We start from the raw sequence: 19,698 nt of genomic DNA, 5'->3' as shown, positions 1-19,698 counted from the left end.
CTGCAAAAAAAAACAAGTGTTAAATTAAAATATTGTTTTTCAATTTCTATTCTCTCTTGAAAGGTGTTCATATAATAAACGGACATGGTTTAGCTTATTAGATAATTGATGCAGACTCTAGAATTTCAACTTCCTTATATGTTTTCTTTTCGTAGGAAGTTGCAATACTCTTTTTATTATTAGTGTCGGGAATATAAAGAAAGCAAAGACTTGCAAAAATCTTATAAAATGGCAATTGATATTTACAATTTGTTGATATATATTCTATAGATGTAAGTTTCAATATTAAACATACACAACAAACAATACTTCCACAGTGGTGCTTGAGAAGGCAGCTCAGCTTACGAGTGCGTTCTGCTACAGTTGGAGGAGAAGCCAATATGATTGGTATTTTAGAATTTAGCTTTAGATTGCCAAGTTCTATCATTTTACCAATTTGTATGATGATCAAGTTTGTAGCACTACAACCAATAACCGACTGTTGTGGTCGCTGAATGTGGAAGACTTGTGCTTTGAAGATATAAATGAAAAACAAGTAAAAGAAGCTTTAGTCGAAGTGCTCAACTATGAGATACCCGCAAAACAATGCAGTATTTTTCTTGAAATATATCAAATTAATATACCTAAAAATTCTAAAACATATCAAAAGATATATTTTGTATCTTGATAAACAATAGTACTACATTCAAAATATACTATCACGTACAAAATACATATATCAGATCGTCAACCAAAGCAGCTAAGACTCGATTGCATAAGGAGTTTTTGTTCATACAAAACTTTAAATAACTTCTACAATTATTATTTGGATGCAAATAAAATATCCAAATTTTCAGGAATCATTAATACTCTAGTTATTATTGTAAATCGCTTAAAAATTACTGGATTTTTGGTTCCATTTCCGTGGGCGGAGGTGGACGTGTCAATAGAGTTGCTCTGCATGTAAACATAACAAGTGCAAAAATGAGAGATCTATGTGTTCATACGGACATGGCTATATTGTTTCGGCTGTTGACACTAATCAATAATACATATACTATATGGGGTCGGAGATGACTCCTTCTGCATGTTACATACATTTCGTGCAGTCAAATAATTATAATACCCTCATACTCTATAGGTACCAGGTATACAAAATTTATGCATATCAATTTATGTGCATACACAGAGAAAAATTTGAATTCAATATCTAATATAAACATCTTTGATCAAGTAAATTTTCAATGCTATAGAAACTTGTATAAAATTATTGTGCATGCTTTGATAATTATTTTGATTTAGGCAAACGGGTATTTGAAAATGGTAAGTAATATTTTAAAATATTATTTATTGAGCTCAAGTAAATATAAAATTAAAAGAATAATATATTTTAATTAATTATTTAAAATGTTGTTGATAGTTTAACTAACCTAGAATACATTAAACAAAATTTTTTTGTCTCGCAATTTCAAAACTTTGAACGCATTTCACTCGAAATACGGTTTTTGAATTTCGAACATCTGTACAAATTTACACCATATGTGCTGCGTGCCGCGGAGGTCTTCCAGCGAAACACCTTTCAGTGTGGGGGCCATATCGCCGCCATTCTTTTTACCTTTAAATATACATATGCATGTTTCACAACATATCAAAAATTCCTTTATTTGCACTTATTTTTTCTCGTTGAAAAAAATCGCAATAACAAGGGTTACAGTGATGTTGCCCCTAAAGAAGTTTTTTTTCTGTGTATATAAGGGAGCTTAACGACAATATCTATATAAGTGTGTCAGCTTATCAGTTTACCAAGGAATACTAATTAATTGATATACATACATATGTTTGTACATACTCATAAAAGCGCAACAATTAAACAACTAACAAAAAAATTGACTGTAATAGACATTCACTTATACGCTGAGTCCACATTTAATCTATGTATATTTAGAATTTTTCAACGCCAGCTTAAAAAAGTGTGACAGATTTGAGCAGTAGTTTTCGATGATCTACATATGTAGACCAACTACATTGATTTTCATTGACTATAACACAGTTCGGGGAATGCGTTTTCTATAGAAGGTTATTGATTGGAGTAAAACAAGTAACAAGTCAGAAATCTACAGTAGAGTGAGCTCGACTGTAAGATACCCGCTACCTATTTTAGTATATACATTAATAACTATAGTCTTTGTGATTCCTGAAAATTTGGTTGCGATCAGATAAAAATTGTCAAAGTTACTAAAGAAATACTTTTGTATAGGGTCTTAGTTGCTTTGGCTGACAATCTGGTATATTTTGTATTCTCTAGTGTCTTGAATGTAGTACCATATCAATTCACCAAATATACCACTTGGCATATTCTTTTTAGTATTTTGGGGTATGTTGTTTTCGTATATTTTGGGAATAATCAGGCAAGAAATTTAGTCTTGCCGAAATGAAAAGTGAATGTATTTTTCTATATTAAATCGGATCTTATTTGCAAAAGAAAAAAAAATGGACTCATTGGTTTATTGCCGTTCTTAAGAGACCGCCAGAAGATCAATTAGGCTTGTAATTATTTTTAAAACGAGTAATTTCTGACATCACCTCAAATTTGCAAATAAAATTTTGCGGGCGGCAACAACAATTTTTTCCGATAAGTCCAACACCATGAGTTCTTGCCTAAGCTGCCATACTTTTGGTGGAATAAAAAAGCATGTTTAAAATACTTGTATAATGAAACGGATGGCATTAAATTTGTTAAAGGTGGGTAAAATATGTTTTATAAAAATTAATTTATTTACATAAGTGCTAAAATTTTATAAAAAAAAAATGTTGAAATCACCGGAATGAAATCCATTAAAAAGGTGGCCATCCCCTTTTATTGTGGGAAACTGCTGATTGCCGTTCAACTGATTTTTTTTTAAAGAAAGTTTCAAATCTTTCTTTGCAAAAAAGACAAAAGGCAAATATATTTCATTCAGGGGAAGCATAAATCAACTATGCACGATAAAAATATCCTTATGTGAGTTCTACTCACGCAGGAAATTGGACATACGAAAGGCATTTTTTCGCGTTGTTGTTGCCAAAATGAAACGTTCCGATAGCAAAACGATGACCAAAAGTTTGTGAAAACTTCTCTCTGAGAGAGTTGAAGCGATTAAGCAGGTTGCAAACTGCTCTCTCGCTTGAACTCGCTTCGCTCTCACTCTGCCATCTTTCGAGTGATTGCATATAAAAAAAGTTGAAGTGGTTTATCGCTCGTTCTCGCCCAATATTATCGCATCGCTTCTCGCTCGCACTCTGACATCAGCCTAAGGCACGGGCCCGCACGAAGCCCGCACGAATCTTAATTTTAAGGCCCGGGCCCTCTCCGGGCATGTGTAAGCCCGCGGACCACGAAAAAAAGCCTGGCGCGTGCCCACCTTTAGTCCAAACAAAAAAAAAAAAAATCGTATGTAGTTCAGGAGTTAGTAATAAGTGCCAACATGGTGTGTCCCGACTCCAAGCTGGCTGTTTTGGACGTGTAAGAAACGGTTGCTTCACTGAGTAGGGGATGTCGCGAGGCGAATTGAATTAATTTGAAATTCGATTCAGTGTTTTATTAATTTGAAATTGATATTTATAAGATGGATATGATTGATATTTAAATAACTAATGTAATTTTTATTCTCTATTTAGACCAAGTGCATTTGCTTCAATGATGCAGTTTTATGATGCAAGTATTTACATCAAAACTGATTCACGCAAAAAGGCAGGAAAAAGAAGAATACCAAAGGCAATAGAAACAAATCAACCGAATATTAGCAATTCAATAAATTTTGCGCCACTTACTGTATTCAAAAAGTATAAGAATATATACATATATAATAGTATATTTATTATGATTAGTTATTTCCGTTTTACATCTTAATATGTAGTATACAATGATCATATTTCTATACAAAGCGGCCAAATTGATGGTATTGGTGATTTTATTTAAACATTTTCGCACGCGTCCTTTCATTGTGTTTTTAAAGAGTTGCTAAGCAATTTGAAATAATTTTATGGCAAGTGGAAAAATCATCTATATAGCACTTTTATTTGGCAAAATCATCATTGATCAATAATGCGGTTCCATTAGCCGAACCTCTCTTACACACAGCCGCTTATAGAATGATGCGGACGAAGGTTCTACTTAACGGAAATTTCAATAATGCAATTCAGTGTAAATAGTGTTTAAAGTGTGGCTTCTTATTAAAACTGTCCAAAATTAGAGAAAGTTACTGCGGTAAGCGATTGCTATTAATCTTTCGCACAGAGTAAAACCCTAAATTTGCGGATTCTACGCAACCTCTGTCGGTGGGTCGGTGGGTTCCAATTTACAGATGGACGTTCAGGCGGACACGACGGCAGGAAATGTATGTAACAGGTAGAAGAAGGCATTTACGACCCTATCCGTCTGCCCGTACGAAACACTGCATCTCAGAGATTATAAGATATAGAACTATAATTTTTCGATAGCATTTATTATGTTTAAACGCAGATGAACGCCCACTTCCGACCTCGCAAATCGACAAAAATCGAGTAACAATCGTAATTTTAAGGCTAAACTCGCGTATTACAATAATAAATATAGTAACTGTCATTCCTGAAAATTTGATTGCGATCAGATAAAAATTGTCTAAGTTATTAAAGAAATACTTTTTTGTATGGGCAATAACGCACACTTACTAAGGGCCTTATATGCTTTGGCTGACAATCTGGTATATTTTGCACTCTATGGTATATTTTGAATGTAGTATTAAATAAATATACCAAAATATACAATTTTACATGTTTTTACTATTTTTTAATATTTTTGAGAATATTACCGCAATATTTTGATTTTAAAATGGGTAGCGGGTATCTCACAGTCGAGCACACTTGACTTTAGCTTTCTTACTTGTTTTTGTTTGGAAAAACTAGGGGCCTTAGTTGCTTTGGATGGCCATCTGTTATATTTTGAACTTATTTTTGGTATATTTTGATTGAAGTAATGTACTATATATAAATATACTTAAAATAGTCTTGGAAAATGTTTAGTATTTTGCGGCATATTAATTTGGTATATTTCAAAATTAATATCGCACTATTTTGCTTTTATCCAAAACAAGAAGCGGGTATCTCACAGTCAAATTTGCCCGACTTACATGTTTTTATGTTGTTTTTTAATATTTGCATTTATTTAATAGGGTCATAGGTTTTTAGAGTCATAAAGGTTGCCAAAAACTGTGACTCTAAAATTTGTGGAGCTTGCAAAATATATTGGTTTTCGGCACAATCAAAATTCTCATCTTGGTACAGCGGTTAAGCAAGGGGAGGAAGGTAAATTAAAAGCATTATACTCAATATAACAGTTCATCTTGATAAATTACTAAATGCGAAGGAATTGGGTTTTTCTGAAGAAAAAGGTGTAGTCGATTGAGGTGATTATTAAGTGCAGGCTAAGCAGCGACCGATTGTTAACTTTGGGTTTGTACTCTCAGGCCAAGAAGTAGACGATCAAAAAGTTTCGAATAGTAAAGTTAACTTTGGCCAAAATTAAGGCCTTTATATCATGATGCAATTTGAGGAGCAAACTTTGAAACAAATATTTGTATCATTGATGGAACCAAAGGAACTTTGTACGCCAATAATAGGAGATTGATATTACAATATTGGCTTGAAAAATAACGATTTCATCGCCGCTATTTAAATGTCAAGAATGGGCGGAAGCTCTGAAAATTCAAATTTTCGCATATAATCCAAGGTAGATTTGATTTGATTGTGGTGAAGCATTAATAATTGACGTTGACTTCACAATCTCAGTAGGTATAGGAACTTTCGATGTATTACTGTTGCCTATAGGCAACACATGATATCACTCACCAGATATCATAAAGAAAATTATTCATACATATATTTGATAAAGTTGCGGCTTCAATGGTTTTGCAAGCGAAGGATGCTTAGTAAATGTAAATACTTATGTAGATAAAATCAAACTTAATTAAAATGGTACTCACATTTAACTGCATAATAATTTTGTTGTAAGCCCAGTGCCATCTTTGTTTTGCCGATATTTCTGGTTTTCGCAGTATTTGCATGTGACCGCTGACGACTTCTTCAGTTTCGCCCCGCATGAGAATCTTTTTGTTTTGCGACTTGGTTCTTGTCGGCATCAGATCAGCTAATTTATCATCGTCGTCGATATCCACGTCGTGATTATAATCATGAGATGCGTTTGAGGTCACTTGACGGTCGTCAACTAAATCCATCAGTAAAGAATTATCTTCTTCAATAACAATACTGTCCTGCTTTTTGATTTGATGATGAGATGGTGTTAGCAATTGCGGAGGAATGTTTGTAACCGCGGTAATGGTGTGAATACACCCTAAAGCAGTTGGCTCGGCAGTACTGATACTGGCGTTAGTCGTTGATATAGAATGATTGTTATTACCATGAATGAACTTTCGTGCACCTATAATACCACCAACACTGCCGCTGGAGGTCTCATCTAAATAATTTCCGCAGTCTTCATCACTCGGATAGTTTTCGTCCAAGAAGTCATCGTTATCGTTATCGTTCTCATCTTCGTCTGGTTGATGATTGTCTATGTAATCTAATGACTGTTTTTGGTTTTTTGTTTGTTGCAGCTCCTGTTGTTCTTGATGCTGATGAAATTGCTCTTGCTTTAACAGCCTTTGATGTTCAAGATACTTATATTCATCCTCTTCGTTAAAGAAGTCTTCTCGATAATTATAACTTGTGTTGACATTATCATAATAATCGGTTGCTCTTCGACTAGACGGTGTCGTCAGCTGAGAATCCAAAAAGTAATCATCCTGCTCACTATCGATCATGCAATATTTTTCCTTATGGTTCATCTCAGATTGTCGATTGGCTAGCATAAAATCATTAATGATATCGTCGTCTTCGGATTCATCATCAAAAATTTCAGTTGGCTGTTGTTTAATCAATAGTCCTGATTTACCATTAAGGGTGGGCAGTTTTTTGCCAGTGGATCCCACTGACGGCACCGTAGGTAATATTTTTTGGCCTGCTGGTGCTACAACACCATTTTGCTGATTATTTTCATCTGAATAGTGAATATTGTCATTTTTAGAGACCACTGGCGGAGCCATTGTCATTGGCATTGACATATTATATCCGAGTATACCCGGAGTATTACTATTCGTGTAATCATCACCAGTATTCGAATATTGATTGGACGATGTTTCTTCCTTTAGCAACATTTTATTATACTCATGATATTCACTTTCATCAATTATTGAGGAAGTAGTGTTCGAGCTTGAAGCTATAGTAGCGGTTGTATTATTCGAATACAATATTGTTGATACACTTGCCACTGGAATGGATTTGCTATTTGCTAACGTATTTGATGTCTTTTGAGCTACAGCTGAAGCCACGGAGGAAGCACTCTGATTGACCGCCTGAGTAGCGGATTGAACAGCTGCTGCCGCTTTACCAAAAAGGCTTCCAAACACTCCTCCACCACTAGTATTGTTAGATCCACTTTTCTTGTTAATTTCATTTGTTGTTTTAGTTACCGTTACTGTTTCTTGATTTTTATTTAAAGTAATTACATCATTCAAGCCAATACTAATAATATTTGTTGGTGTTGACTTAAAAAAATCATTCTGTTGCAAGCAATCGTTCTCTCCATTATCATTGTTTCTTGTTGTTTGATATTCTAAAATATCATAATTGGCATAATCATTATCAAGAACTTGCATTTCCAAATTATCTGAGTTTATTAAATCAGTCGAGGAGAAAATAAGTTCATCCGTGCGGTTGATGTCAAAGTCTGTATTGGAATTGATGTTGCTTCTTACAATTCCCAAAATAGCAGTCCCATTGTTGTTGCGGCTTAAGTCGGATTTGTCAAGAAGCGATGCTGTATACATTTGCTTTGAATTAAGTATTTCGACCGAATTGTCTGCTAACGATATTGAAGTATTATATGTAGTTGAAGATAATTTTTCTTCCTCGTTCTGTCTGTTCGAGCTGGAAAGTAATCCACTAACACTCGGCACAAGTTTTGAGGCTAAGTTGAAACCAAAACTTTTCTTGCTATTATTGTTAAACGTATTTAGTTTCGTTGAATCCACTGTTGAACTAACACCGCTAATTACTCCGTCCAATCCACCTTTGATGCCTTTGGAAAGGCCACCCAAAACACTTGTAGCTGTATGTGTATCTGCAACTTTTCTTGTTGAATATGGATCGAGTACATTCATGGCATCAAATGGCTGAAGAGGCTTATAATCGTTTTTCTCTTCCAGATCGGACATTTTATTCAAATCGACATCTGTCAATATTGTATTGACATTAATTTGGTTGGTTTTATCACTTTTTGTCAACTGAACAGGTGGAATACATGTTTCTTTCTCAATTTGTGCAATGGTGGCTAATAGATCCACATTAAAACTATCATAGAAACTGTCATCGAAGCCTGAAGCACAGGCTGTTGACTCAACTTTTGGGCTTAATGAAAAATTATTAGTTAGCGAATGAGGATGAGACGATTCATTACAGAATCCTGACATCAATCCAAGGCATGAATTCGTTGAGGTTATTTCCAAACATGGCAACACCGGAACTTCCATATTATCATTCACAATATTTAAATAATCCAGTTTATGGGATTCAAAGGAAGACTCGGAAATTGTATTTGAAGTTGGCGCTGAGATCTTTGTATCATCATTTATTGGCGGGGTTGGTATTGTTTTGATATTAGAATATGGTGTATTGGATTGAAAAATAACGGTTTCATCACTGCTATTGATTTCTATGTCAAGAATAGGCGGAAGCTCTGGAAGATCAAATTTTCGCATATAATCAACGTAGGATTGTTTTGATTCTGGTGAAGCATTAATAATTGACGTTGATTTCACAATCTCAGCAGGTATTGAATCTGAATTAACTATATTTGTTGTGAGCATGGTTTCAAAGGTATTAAGAACGGGAGGTGTATTTGAAGAAATAGTTGACGATATTGCATCAATATTACACTGAAGAGAATTTAAATTGTCAGCATTAAACGTCTGCTTACATAATAAATACGAGAGAGTGGATGAAGAATCACTTAATGGTGTTATGATCATTTCAGATTTTGAAGCCGTTGGACTTTGTTGTGGCGATGATATAGCCAAGTCAATAACTGTAGGTGGGATTGATAATGACGGATCTGCAATGTTGATTGGGCTGCTTGACCACTTAGTAATTGTATGGGTTTCCAGTGGTGGCAGTGAAAACTTTGACGAAGTAAATAAGTCATCTCGGTCGTTATCAAGTAAGGAAACGTGTGCACTAATTGTAGTTGCAATTTCAGTAGAAGGGTAATCATTTTTATCTTCAGTGCGATATTCAATTGAGTCAAATGTATAAGGCTTTAGATATTGAGATATGTCAAATGATGACGCCTGTGGCTCAGATACCTTTTCTATTGAATTGATTACCTGATGATCTATAATTGGCAATCCAAGGCTAAGTGATCTTGAATCTAGTTCTATCGATGATTTTTTAGGAGATGTCGAAGCAATCGAATTCTTATCGTCCTCATATTTAACAACCTCATTTGAATCTAAGAATAGGAGAGATGAAGAATCTTTCATTTTTTCAGATGTATTAACGCTTTTGCTGACTAACTCGTTTTGAGTATCGATGTTATTTTGGCATATTTTATTCTCGGTACAGTCTGCATTTGAGCTTATTAAAGATCTTGATTCAAGAGTATTGGTAGCACTGAAGATTACATGATCTGATGAAATTGGCGATGCATTTTCGGATGGCAAAACTATCGAATTATGGTGATAAATTGGTCTATGATTAGTTATACATGAATTGATAAGATCTGTGTTTGCATTCCCTACTGTGATATTAGCCTTTGATATTGGCAACTTGGGTAACTGCTTTGGGCGATAATTTTTTGTCTCTGACTGTGGCAAACTTAAGGCATCTGTGAACTCAGGTAGTTGAACTTGTAACGATGAATCTTCAGTAACAGGAAGGCTAGAAGTATTTAGTAATGTCTTGCACTGAGGTGACGGGAGTCGTTTTGGCAATTTTCGAGTTGTAGTTGCAGTTGTAGTTGTATGAGTAGTTGGTGCATCTACTAGGTCGGGTTCTTTCATTCCGATGGAAAAAACATCTGTTGTTGAAGCAGTGGATCTGTAACCAATTTGACTATTAAAGTCTGTCGAAGAATAATTATTGACACGTTGCTGTGAATGTTGCTGCTGCTGTTGCATATGAACAGCTATTCTTGTTTCGCCAGATGCTATCACAGATGCAGTTGTCATTGCCATCATAAGCGAGATTTTGCGCTGTTGTTGAAGCTTGTGTTGAACAGCGCTAATTGTCACTGGTGGTGTGTCACTGTATGTTGATAAATTATCCGAATGGCCGTAGTCGGAGTAGTAATCTTTATAGTCAAGTGGCAGCATTGAGGTGTAAGGTCGAGCATTTTGACAAAATGCTTCATCAATATTGCTGGTCTCTGCTCCTGTAGCTAAATCAGGTGTAGCCCCCCTCCAATACGATTCTGTTTGACCATCTTGAATATTTTGGATACTTGAGGCATCTGACTCTATGTTGTTGCCATCTTTAAAGAGCAGTTGTGAGGAACATTGTTGTTGTTGAAAATTTGGTAACATCCGCAAAGGCGCCGCTGCTGGCAAACTTATGAAACTGCCAATTCGTTCGTCAATCAAACCACCGTTGGGTGCATATCCAGTATGTCCATTTATATTGTATTGAGCGTTATGAACATTCTGATACGCAACCGATTGCGGCAACATCCTATATTTTGAGTTTGAGTTATTGGTAACTTCTGACGATGACGAAGCTACTGATCCTGGAGCAGCGGGCAACCGGGCACCAAAACGGTCGTCTCCTCTTTTCCCAAACGTACCTTCACGATCTCGTATGTCAAAGTTACACGTTCCATTATGTGTCAAAACGGCGGGCAAAACTTTTGGCGTTGTTGTTATTGTTGTATTGTTGTACCCAAATACGTCGCATTCATATCCGCAATTATATTCGATTGGCGCGGATATGCTCGAGTCCCAATAATCACCATGCGTATTTAATGTCACTCCGCCCGCATTGACATCAAGAGCTTCGCTGATCGCTATGTGCTCATCTGAATTGTTCTGATTTGAACATTGAGTGCCCAAAATTTCGCATTGGGTCCAATCCACATCCCCTGCATACTCTACTCCTGAAGCTAAAGTACTCGACACTACAACTGCTCTCTTGTATTCGTCTTTAGTAAATGACTCCATGTTGTGTATATTATTATCATAATTGTAAATGGTATTGTTAGTAGTAATTGGTCGATCGACTGTGGATAAGGCATTGCTTTTATATACATTATGAAAACTCTCATTCCGTCCATAGTGCTGTAAGAAACATAAATGAAACAAGTACAAGTGTTGAAAGATAATTAAATAGTTTGATATACATATTACAAAACTAACTAGTTATCATTGTAGTATTAATGACTATATTGTCGTTTTACTCGTATTCACATATACATATGTACATATGTATATGCATATATAGTAGTAGTTTACAAGAGTATACAAATCTATTTGATCTTTATTTACCGTCATATTTTTTCCGATAGCTTCACTATTATACGCTGTAGGTTGTAGCTGATGCAGATATTTGAGGTTTCGATCGCATTGAAATCGCGCGATTTATCTTCTGGTTTTGTCCTTAGACCTCGATATATACTAAGGTCGGGAAAAAGATATAGCATTTTATAGCCTAGCCTTTGTCATCAGAATATATTCTCTGCAAATATAATTTAGCTGTAAAATATTATTTGTAGTTGTTCAGCATTTGTTAAACAAATAAGTATGTATATACAAGAATATAATTTATAGAGTCGGACATGCCTTCGTCTGGCATATACATATACATATACATATACATATACATATACATATACATATACATATACATATACATATACATATACATATACATATACATATACATATACATATACATATACATATACATATACATATACATATACATATACATATACATATACATATACATATACATATACATATACATATACATATACATATACATATACATATACATATACATATACATATACATATACATATACATATACATATACATATACATATACATATACATATACATATACATATACATATACATATACATATACATATACATATACATATACATATACATATACATATATATACATATATACATATACATATACATATACATATACATATACATATACATATACATATACATATACATATACATATACATATACATATACATATACATATACATATACATATACATATACATATACATATACATATACATATACATATACATATACATATACATATACATATACATATACATATACATATACATATACATATACATATACATATACATATACATATACATATACATATACATATACATATACATATACATATACATATACATATACATATACATATACATATACATATACATATACATATACATATACATATACATATACATATACATATACATATACATATACATATACATATACATATACATATACATATACATATACATATACATATACATATACATATACATATACATATACATATACATATACATATACATATACATATACATATACATATACATATACATATACATATACATATACATATACATATACATATACATATACATATACATATACATATACATATACATATACATATACATATACATATACATATACATATACATATACATATACATATACATATACATATACATATACATATACATATACATATACATATACATATACATATACATATACATATACATATACATATACATATACATATACATATACATATACATATACATATACATATACATATACATATACATATACATATACATATACATATACATATACATATACATATACATATACATGTAAGCCTAAGCCACTAGACATATGTATGTATGTATGAACACAAACAATGCAATCAACAAAAACAATCACATTTTGTTTTTTGATGTGACAAAATTCATATACTTTAATCATTAAATTTTTGTATATACTTCCATTATAAATGTATTGTACGAATATACGAATATATATGACACAGCTTCAAATAAACAAAACACAAATACTAATATGTTGATATACTTATACCTACATACGTATTTCGAAATTGAATTTTTTTATGCATAACTTACAACTATAAGTTTAATGTTTTATTCTTAATGAGAAAGCTGGATAGTTTTTAAAAACCTCTTCATCACTTTAAATTTAACCATTTGCAAAATAAGTTAAATTACTTGATTTCCACTTTATATGTGCGAATAGGATAATAAAAGGTAATTTTGTATTGTATAATTCCTGATGTGTGAATGTAAGACATTGAGCATGCGCAGATTATCAAACCAATAAACCTGGTAATTGAAAGTTTCTAAGAGTTGCCAGAATGTTACATACAAATGACACACGGACACTTTCGTTTGGGGTATTCCACTGTTTTTAAAAAATAACAACCCATTCTAAGAAAGAATATATTATATTTGTTGAGCATGAACCTATGGAGTTGAGCCCTCAATTTAATTGTATTCCGTTTTTCAAAAGAGCTTTAAATCTGGCGTATTGCTTGGGTTTTTTATGGCATTGCGCAGTTGTCACCAATGCGTGTGGAGTTATTGTCACTTGGTGCTATGAACTAATCCCCTAGGGAGTTGAAATAGTCGATTAATTAGGGTTTTAATATTGAAAATTGAATAGGAAAGTATATGGCGGTGATAATTTTGGAACATATTGTAGAACAAGTAGTCACAAGTTTGGAAGTTACACTCCTGCAACTCATCTACACATATGTATGTATGTATATACAAATATGATGATCATACATCAATATGTGCTTATTGGTAGTTTTGTTATTTATTTATTTATTATTTATTATAAGGCTTATATTATAAATTAATTTATAACCTAGCGTAAATTTACTAGCGCTGGCTCTTTGGCTTTGGCTGGGTAGTTTTGATACTAATAAGATTTATGTCAACTTATTCAAAGTTGCGAAAAACGTCTGGCCGCCAAAAAATATCAGTATCTGCAAATGAAAATTAGAAGCTGGTAAGCTGGATCATAAATAGGCATTGTGAATTGTGAAACTTCAGTTGATGTTCTTGAGTAAATAAATGATGATAGGGTAGCTGACTTAATTTTAATTTACAAGTGGCGATTTAATAGCAGTGCTGGTCATTCCCGAATCAATTCGATTATTTCTTACTTGATTTATCTTAAATTACTTTTGTATGTACTTTTGCGATCTATTGCTAGCAAATAAATTGCATGCTTTATTAAAATTATTTATTTATTTAGAGATTTCGGTTAAAATAACAAACATTATCTTAACCCAAAGCTTTCGTTTTGTAGATGGCTTTGGAGACATACTTAGGCATTTTAAAAAAACTTTTTGATGGGTGTTAGACTTTGAGTTTAAAAATATGAAAGTTTTAAATGAATCGCTGAAGCGCAAAAGGTCCAATCCAAGATTGTCCATTGGCTTAAACTTTAAGCCTTAAAGCAGGGGTGCTCAGCTGTGCACTGAGATAGTTTTAAATATTGTTTTTGGTTTTTTTTTTCTACATTTGGTTTAAAAAAGATTCAATATTTATATTAATTTTATTTTTTTTAGTCACTTTGAAGATCGCACAATTCCAATTGAAACTCAGGACTTTAATCAATTATTTTACATGTCATTGGGAAAAAAAATGTCAATAATTTTCTTAACGCTATCAAAATCAGTAAACCTTTTTTTTAATTTTCTTTCAATCAATTAATTTGCAGCTTAAATTCAGTGAAATCATATGTATTAATTTTAAAGAAGGAAAATGAAAAAGCTTTTCAAGTTGCAAATCAAATAAAAATAATAATAATTTGTATAAATCCTTCTATGAAACTCATTAAATCAAAAATATTGTTGTTTTGGCCTTGTAGAGATATGTTCAGATTATTAAGGTGTGTTGTTATATCTGTCAAGAATCCCAGATTTATGTTGAAATCTTGAGTCTTAATTTCACTTAAATATTCAAACGTTGGCATCTTCTGTTCTATGAATTCAACGACCGCCTTTCTAAGTTGAAAAAATCGCTCAAGGCACATTCCGCGACTGAGCCACCTCACCTCCGTGAACATATGTAGTTAGGTCCTTGAATGAATTTTCGCACTTCTCGAGAAATAATTTTAGTTTGTGATGTTAACGAGTTATATGCTTACCTCGTATTTTGTTTACGATTTTTATGACAATTGTCATTGTGTTAGTGTTACCCGTCCATTTCGAGCACAAGGACTCTTGATGAATTGCACAATGAAATGACGGCACCCGTATATTATTATTATACAATTGTCCAATAAAACCATTTTTTTTTCGTAGCATAGCAGGAGCACCATCTGAGCATACGGCGGATAGCTTCTTTACTTCTTTTTTCAACTCCAACCGTTTGCATACCGCATTAAATATATGTATCTATTCCCCTTGTATTTTCAAGAAGTGAAATAAGTGCGAAAATTTCCTCAGTGATATTGAAGTCAAAATCAACCATTCGTGTTTCTAATATTAATTGACTGATGTCACAATTATCGCATGACTCATCAAGGGCTATGGAAAAGTAAGAACAATCTTCTAAAATTGTATCCAAATAGATTTTAAAATTTTCAAGCCTACGGGTCACAGTACATCTTGACAAGGAAACTTTATCAATTATTTCAGCTGACTGAATTCCAACAGGACCAAAGCAGTTCAACATGTCTTGGCATACCATTTTAATAAAGGGGCCATCGGGAAACGGGTTGCACTGCTTGGCAATAGCTAAGCTGGCTACATATGACTCTTTAATTACCGCTTTCTCATATATTTTTGAATTTAATTTAATTTGTGCTTCTTGCTCATTTAATTCTTTTTGATTAAATTGTATAAATTTTAGAATTTCGGTTGCATCAAATATATAAAACTGTTTAAGAAGGTTTTTATAGTCCGGAACTAGACCTTGAAATAAATCTCTTTTATGGGCGGTTTGAAAATGCCTATTACGATTGTATTTTGTGTTTACCTCCAGAACTACGAAGCATATTACGCATTGTACTTCGCATTTAAACTTTTTGCTAAAAAAAAGTACTCTATAATTCTTCACTCATTTTTCTGACGCGCCAAAAAATTTAACATAACACGATGGTCCACCACGAAATAAATCAAAAGCCAACGCAGACAGAAAAATAAGTTCCAGTGCATGTGCTCGAGGAAAAAACAAAAACAAAATACTTTGCAGTCAGCGAAGCGTCACGATGGAAAGAGATGTAATGGAGAAACTAGCAAAATTGGTTTTGTTTCGCATGCAAATCGAAGCCCATATGCACGGTGCTTATGGACGCATTACCCATAAGCACAGAGCATCTACAAAAACAAAAGTGCACTCAGAGTATAGGGCCTATAAGCCTTATAGGAACTCTCGCCACCGCGGTTGCCACTTTTGGTGCAAATGTACCAAAACTGGTACATTTTTATGCATTTTCAATATAACTGGTCTAGTATGTATTTAAATTTTTCATAAAATTGGCTCTGTTCCACCAGACACAAATTTTGTATCAATAGTGATCCTGATTATATAGTATCCCAATGGAACCAACTCCAACTTTCTTTAAGTCAGGGAAAAGAAAAAGATATTTGTAAATTTTTGACAGACATTGAAAGTAAAAAAAACGGTGTTGACGATCCGCTGTTCAGGAGCTTAATAGAATTTGATGTCGTTGCCACACAACTGCTGCTGCAGAGCGAAAGTTTTTTAAAATTTCGTTAATGAAAACTAAATTACGAAATAAATTAAAATTTAAGACACTAAATAACATAATGTATTGCAAGGAATTGATTGATTGTAAAGACCTTCACTATGTTTGGTCTCCAAAAGACTGTTCATTTTTAAAAATGAACTAAGATAGTTTAAAATTTGATGTATTATTGTTTAAGTAAAAGTTCTGTTTATGTTTGAAAAGTATAATTGATTAAATAAAAGTTCTGTTTTTATATACTAGTATATGGCTGGCAAAAATCCTCTGCTGAACCCTCCCCGAGGGTGCTGGCTGGGTAGGATCTGTATTACCTCATTGTCAACGGGTAGCAGATCTCTACTATACGTCGATATTTCAGGAACTGCAGATCCTAGCTGAGGACTCTGTTCCTTATCTTTCGGGCATCTGCCTGAAGATAAGTAGCAGAATCCATGGTACGAGGTGTCTGGCGGTCAGACTGAAAACGCTATGGGAGGCTCCCAAGAACAAAATTAGCCAACAATGGTCTCAGAATGGACTTATTAAACAATTCAACCCGGGCTGGGATGTCAGCCCAAACGTCGGTGGAAGGCGTGACTGCTACCACCGGCGGGCACGGGGGGGAGAGATCCTCTCTGCGTGTCGCCAGCGGTCACACCTCTGAGGCGGCGGGAGCAGGCCGTATCAGTTGTAACAACACTGCCACCAAAAATTCGAGGTTGGTGCGCGCGGGTGCTGTGGTCTTAACCGACACGGACCAAAAGAGAGCGCTGCGCCAACGTCTACGGTGGAGGGGGAACGTCTTCCTCTTCAGTCACCCCTGCCTATCGCCAGCACCTCCAAGGTTCACGCAAGGCTTAGTGGCGTAGCTAACCTGTCCGTCAAGGACCAGGAGAGGCTTGCCTGGGCCAACACGTGGATGCGGGAAAACCAACTTAGCCCCCTTCCAAAAGACACTAAAGTGCAGACCGGTTCTACCGGCCCTGCCAACAACAAGGTGGAGTCCATGAGAGAGAGAGTCCCAAGCAAGGGGCCCCAGTGAGCAAGAGGCTGCGAGCACTTGGCTCCACCAACACGGACTCAAACAAGACGAGACAGAGAGCAACGGTTGCTGAAACTGCCAGGCGGCATCTCGCCGTTGCTCTCATAGACAGAGGGGACCCTAACGGGAAAATGTCTGCAGAGCGGTGGCGGTTGACCCATAGTAAGCTGGTCGACGCACTGTTTGTCAGGATGGAGAATGTCCCAGACAGTCCAATGCCTACATTCGAAGGCACTGGCTGGCTGAATGGTGTCAAGATCCTGACATGCAAGGACGACCCAACATTGCAGTGGCTGCAAGCGACCGTACCCAAACTGGACGGGCTGTGGAAGGGGGCCAAGCTGGACGTGGTGGACAGGAATAATATTCCGTCCATGCCGAAGGCGAAAGTCCTTTTCCCAATAGTTGTTCAGGGAGAGCGGGCGCTTCAGCTGCTTAAAAAGCAAAACCCGGCCATACCGACGAGTGAGTGGTCCGTGCTGAAGGTTGATGAACCTTTACCCAGTGGTGGGCAGCACGTGATCATTCAGATCAACAAGGAGGCCGAGGATCTGCTATACAAGCGCAATGGGAAGATGGCGTGGGGCTTAGGGAGCGTGTACCTTCGCCTCAAAAAACGTCATCCCAACGACCAGGACACACACACGCTGAGGTCAGGGGAGGTTGAGGCAGATCTCGGTCTTGAGAGCGTGACCGACGCTACCCAGAACCTCAGCCTGACTGACAAGACGGAGGAGGTGGGGGAGGAACTGACCATGCAGACGGGCCCCCCGCGAGTTTGCTAACCTCTAATGAGTGTGCTGCAACTCAACCTCCATAAATCCAAAACGGCTTCGGCGGAGCTACTCCTTGCCTTGGAGGAAGTATCCGCCTACGCGGCTTTGGTCCAAGAACCGTGGATAGCGTCGGGCAACACGGTGGCTGGGCTGAAGTCGCCTAACTATGATTTATACGTCCCGACATTGGTAAGTAGATCGAGACCTGCCATCCTTGTAAAGAAGGGGCTTAAAGCTCATCTACTACCTAATTACAGCAATGACGATCTAACCGTGGTGGTGCTGGAGAGCCGTGAAGGATGTTTGCTGCTGGCATCCTGTTATATGGCCCACGATAAGCCGGCTAAACCTGACGAGCTACGGAGGTTGCTGGACATGGTCTGCTCCTCCAACAAGCATATTATAATCGGAACGGACGCCAACGCCCACCATAGCGTCTGGGGAAGTCCCGACATCAACGACAGGGGTGAGTCAGTTCTTGATTTTATCCTTAACCATAAGCTTAGACTAGCCAACAGAGGTGAGGTATCTACCTATGTAGGTCCCACCTCCAGTAATGTGCTGGACTTAACGATTGCAACTGAGTGTACCAAGGTAGAAGAGTGGAGGGTCCTGGAAAGACCCTCCTTCTTGGACCATAAGTACATTCAATTTACCATTCCTTTTAACAGGGTACCTGCGGCTCAGCCGTTCAGAAATCCCCGTAACACGAACTGGGCGAAATTCTCTAGCCTTGTTTCCAAGTCTCTTGGTCCGCCGGGTAACATCAACTCGGTACAAGACCTAGAAAAAACTGTCAATGTCCTCTCAGCAGGACTACTTTCAGCGTTTCGCCAATCTTGTAGGCTCTTAAGACCGACGAGAAGATCGAAGCCACCCTGGTGGAACCCAGATCTCTCATCGCTACGTGGGGAGCTTACTAGCATGTTTCAACTTGCTAAGAAGGCGGATAACGAATATGTCTGGGACGAGTATAGGTCTCTCCTGAAGTCGTACAAGAAGATGATCCGATC

General features: G+C 35.7%; 2 protein-coding genes across 3 annotated transcripts in view; one reads left to right on the top strand and one right to left on the bottom strand.

Annotated features, from left to right (window-relative positions):
- The window catches only part of LOC117573250 (uncharacterized), an 81,482-nt gene extending 68,091 nt beyond the window's left edge, over window positions 1-13,391 (bottom strand). For both annotated transcript variants that reach the window (XM_034256325.2, XM_034256324.2), the window contains exons 1-3: window positions 13,270-13,391; window positions 11,586-11,792; window positions 5,979-11,378 (exon numbers count right to left, since the gene is read on the bottom strand). In XM_034256325.2, the coding sequence (XP_034112216.1) occupies window positions 5,979-11,378; window positions 11,586-11,591 (5,406 nt within the window). In that variant the 5' untranslated portion in view covers window positions 11,592-11,792; window positions 13,270-13,391. The remainder of the gene's footprint in view (window positions 1-5,978; window positions 11,379-11,585; window positions 11,793-13,269) is intronic.
- Window positions 13,392-18,040: 4,649 nt separating this feature from the next.
- Window positions 18,041-19,160, top strand: LOC127565789 (uncharacterized). Its single transcript, XM_052006311.1, has 2 exons — window positions 18,041-18,874; window positions 18,943-19,160. Exon 1 carries the CDS (start codon window positions 18,041-18,043, stop codon window positions 18,692-18,694), a length of 654 nt encoding a protein of 217 aa, XP_051862271.1. The 3' UTR covers window positions 18,695-18,874; window positions 18,943-19,160.
- Window positions 19,161-19,698: the final 538 nt, after the last annotated feature.

The sequence above is a fragment of the Drosophila albomicans genome, chromosome 4 (genome assembly GCF_009650485.2).
Source record: "Drosophila albomicans strain 15112-1751.03 chromosome 4, ASM965048v2, whole genome shotgun sequence".
NCBI lineage: Eukaryota > Metazoa > Arthropoda > Insecta > Diptera > Drosophilidae > Drosophila > Drosophila albomicans.
Note: the sequence above shows the minus strand (reverse complement) of the source record. Positions and strands in the feature narration are given on the sequence as shown.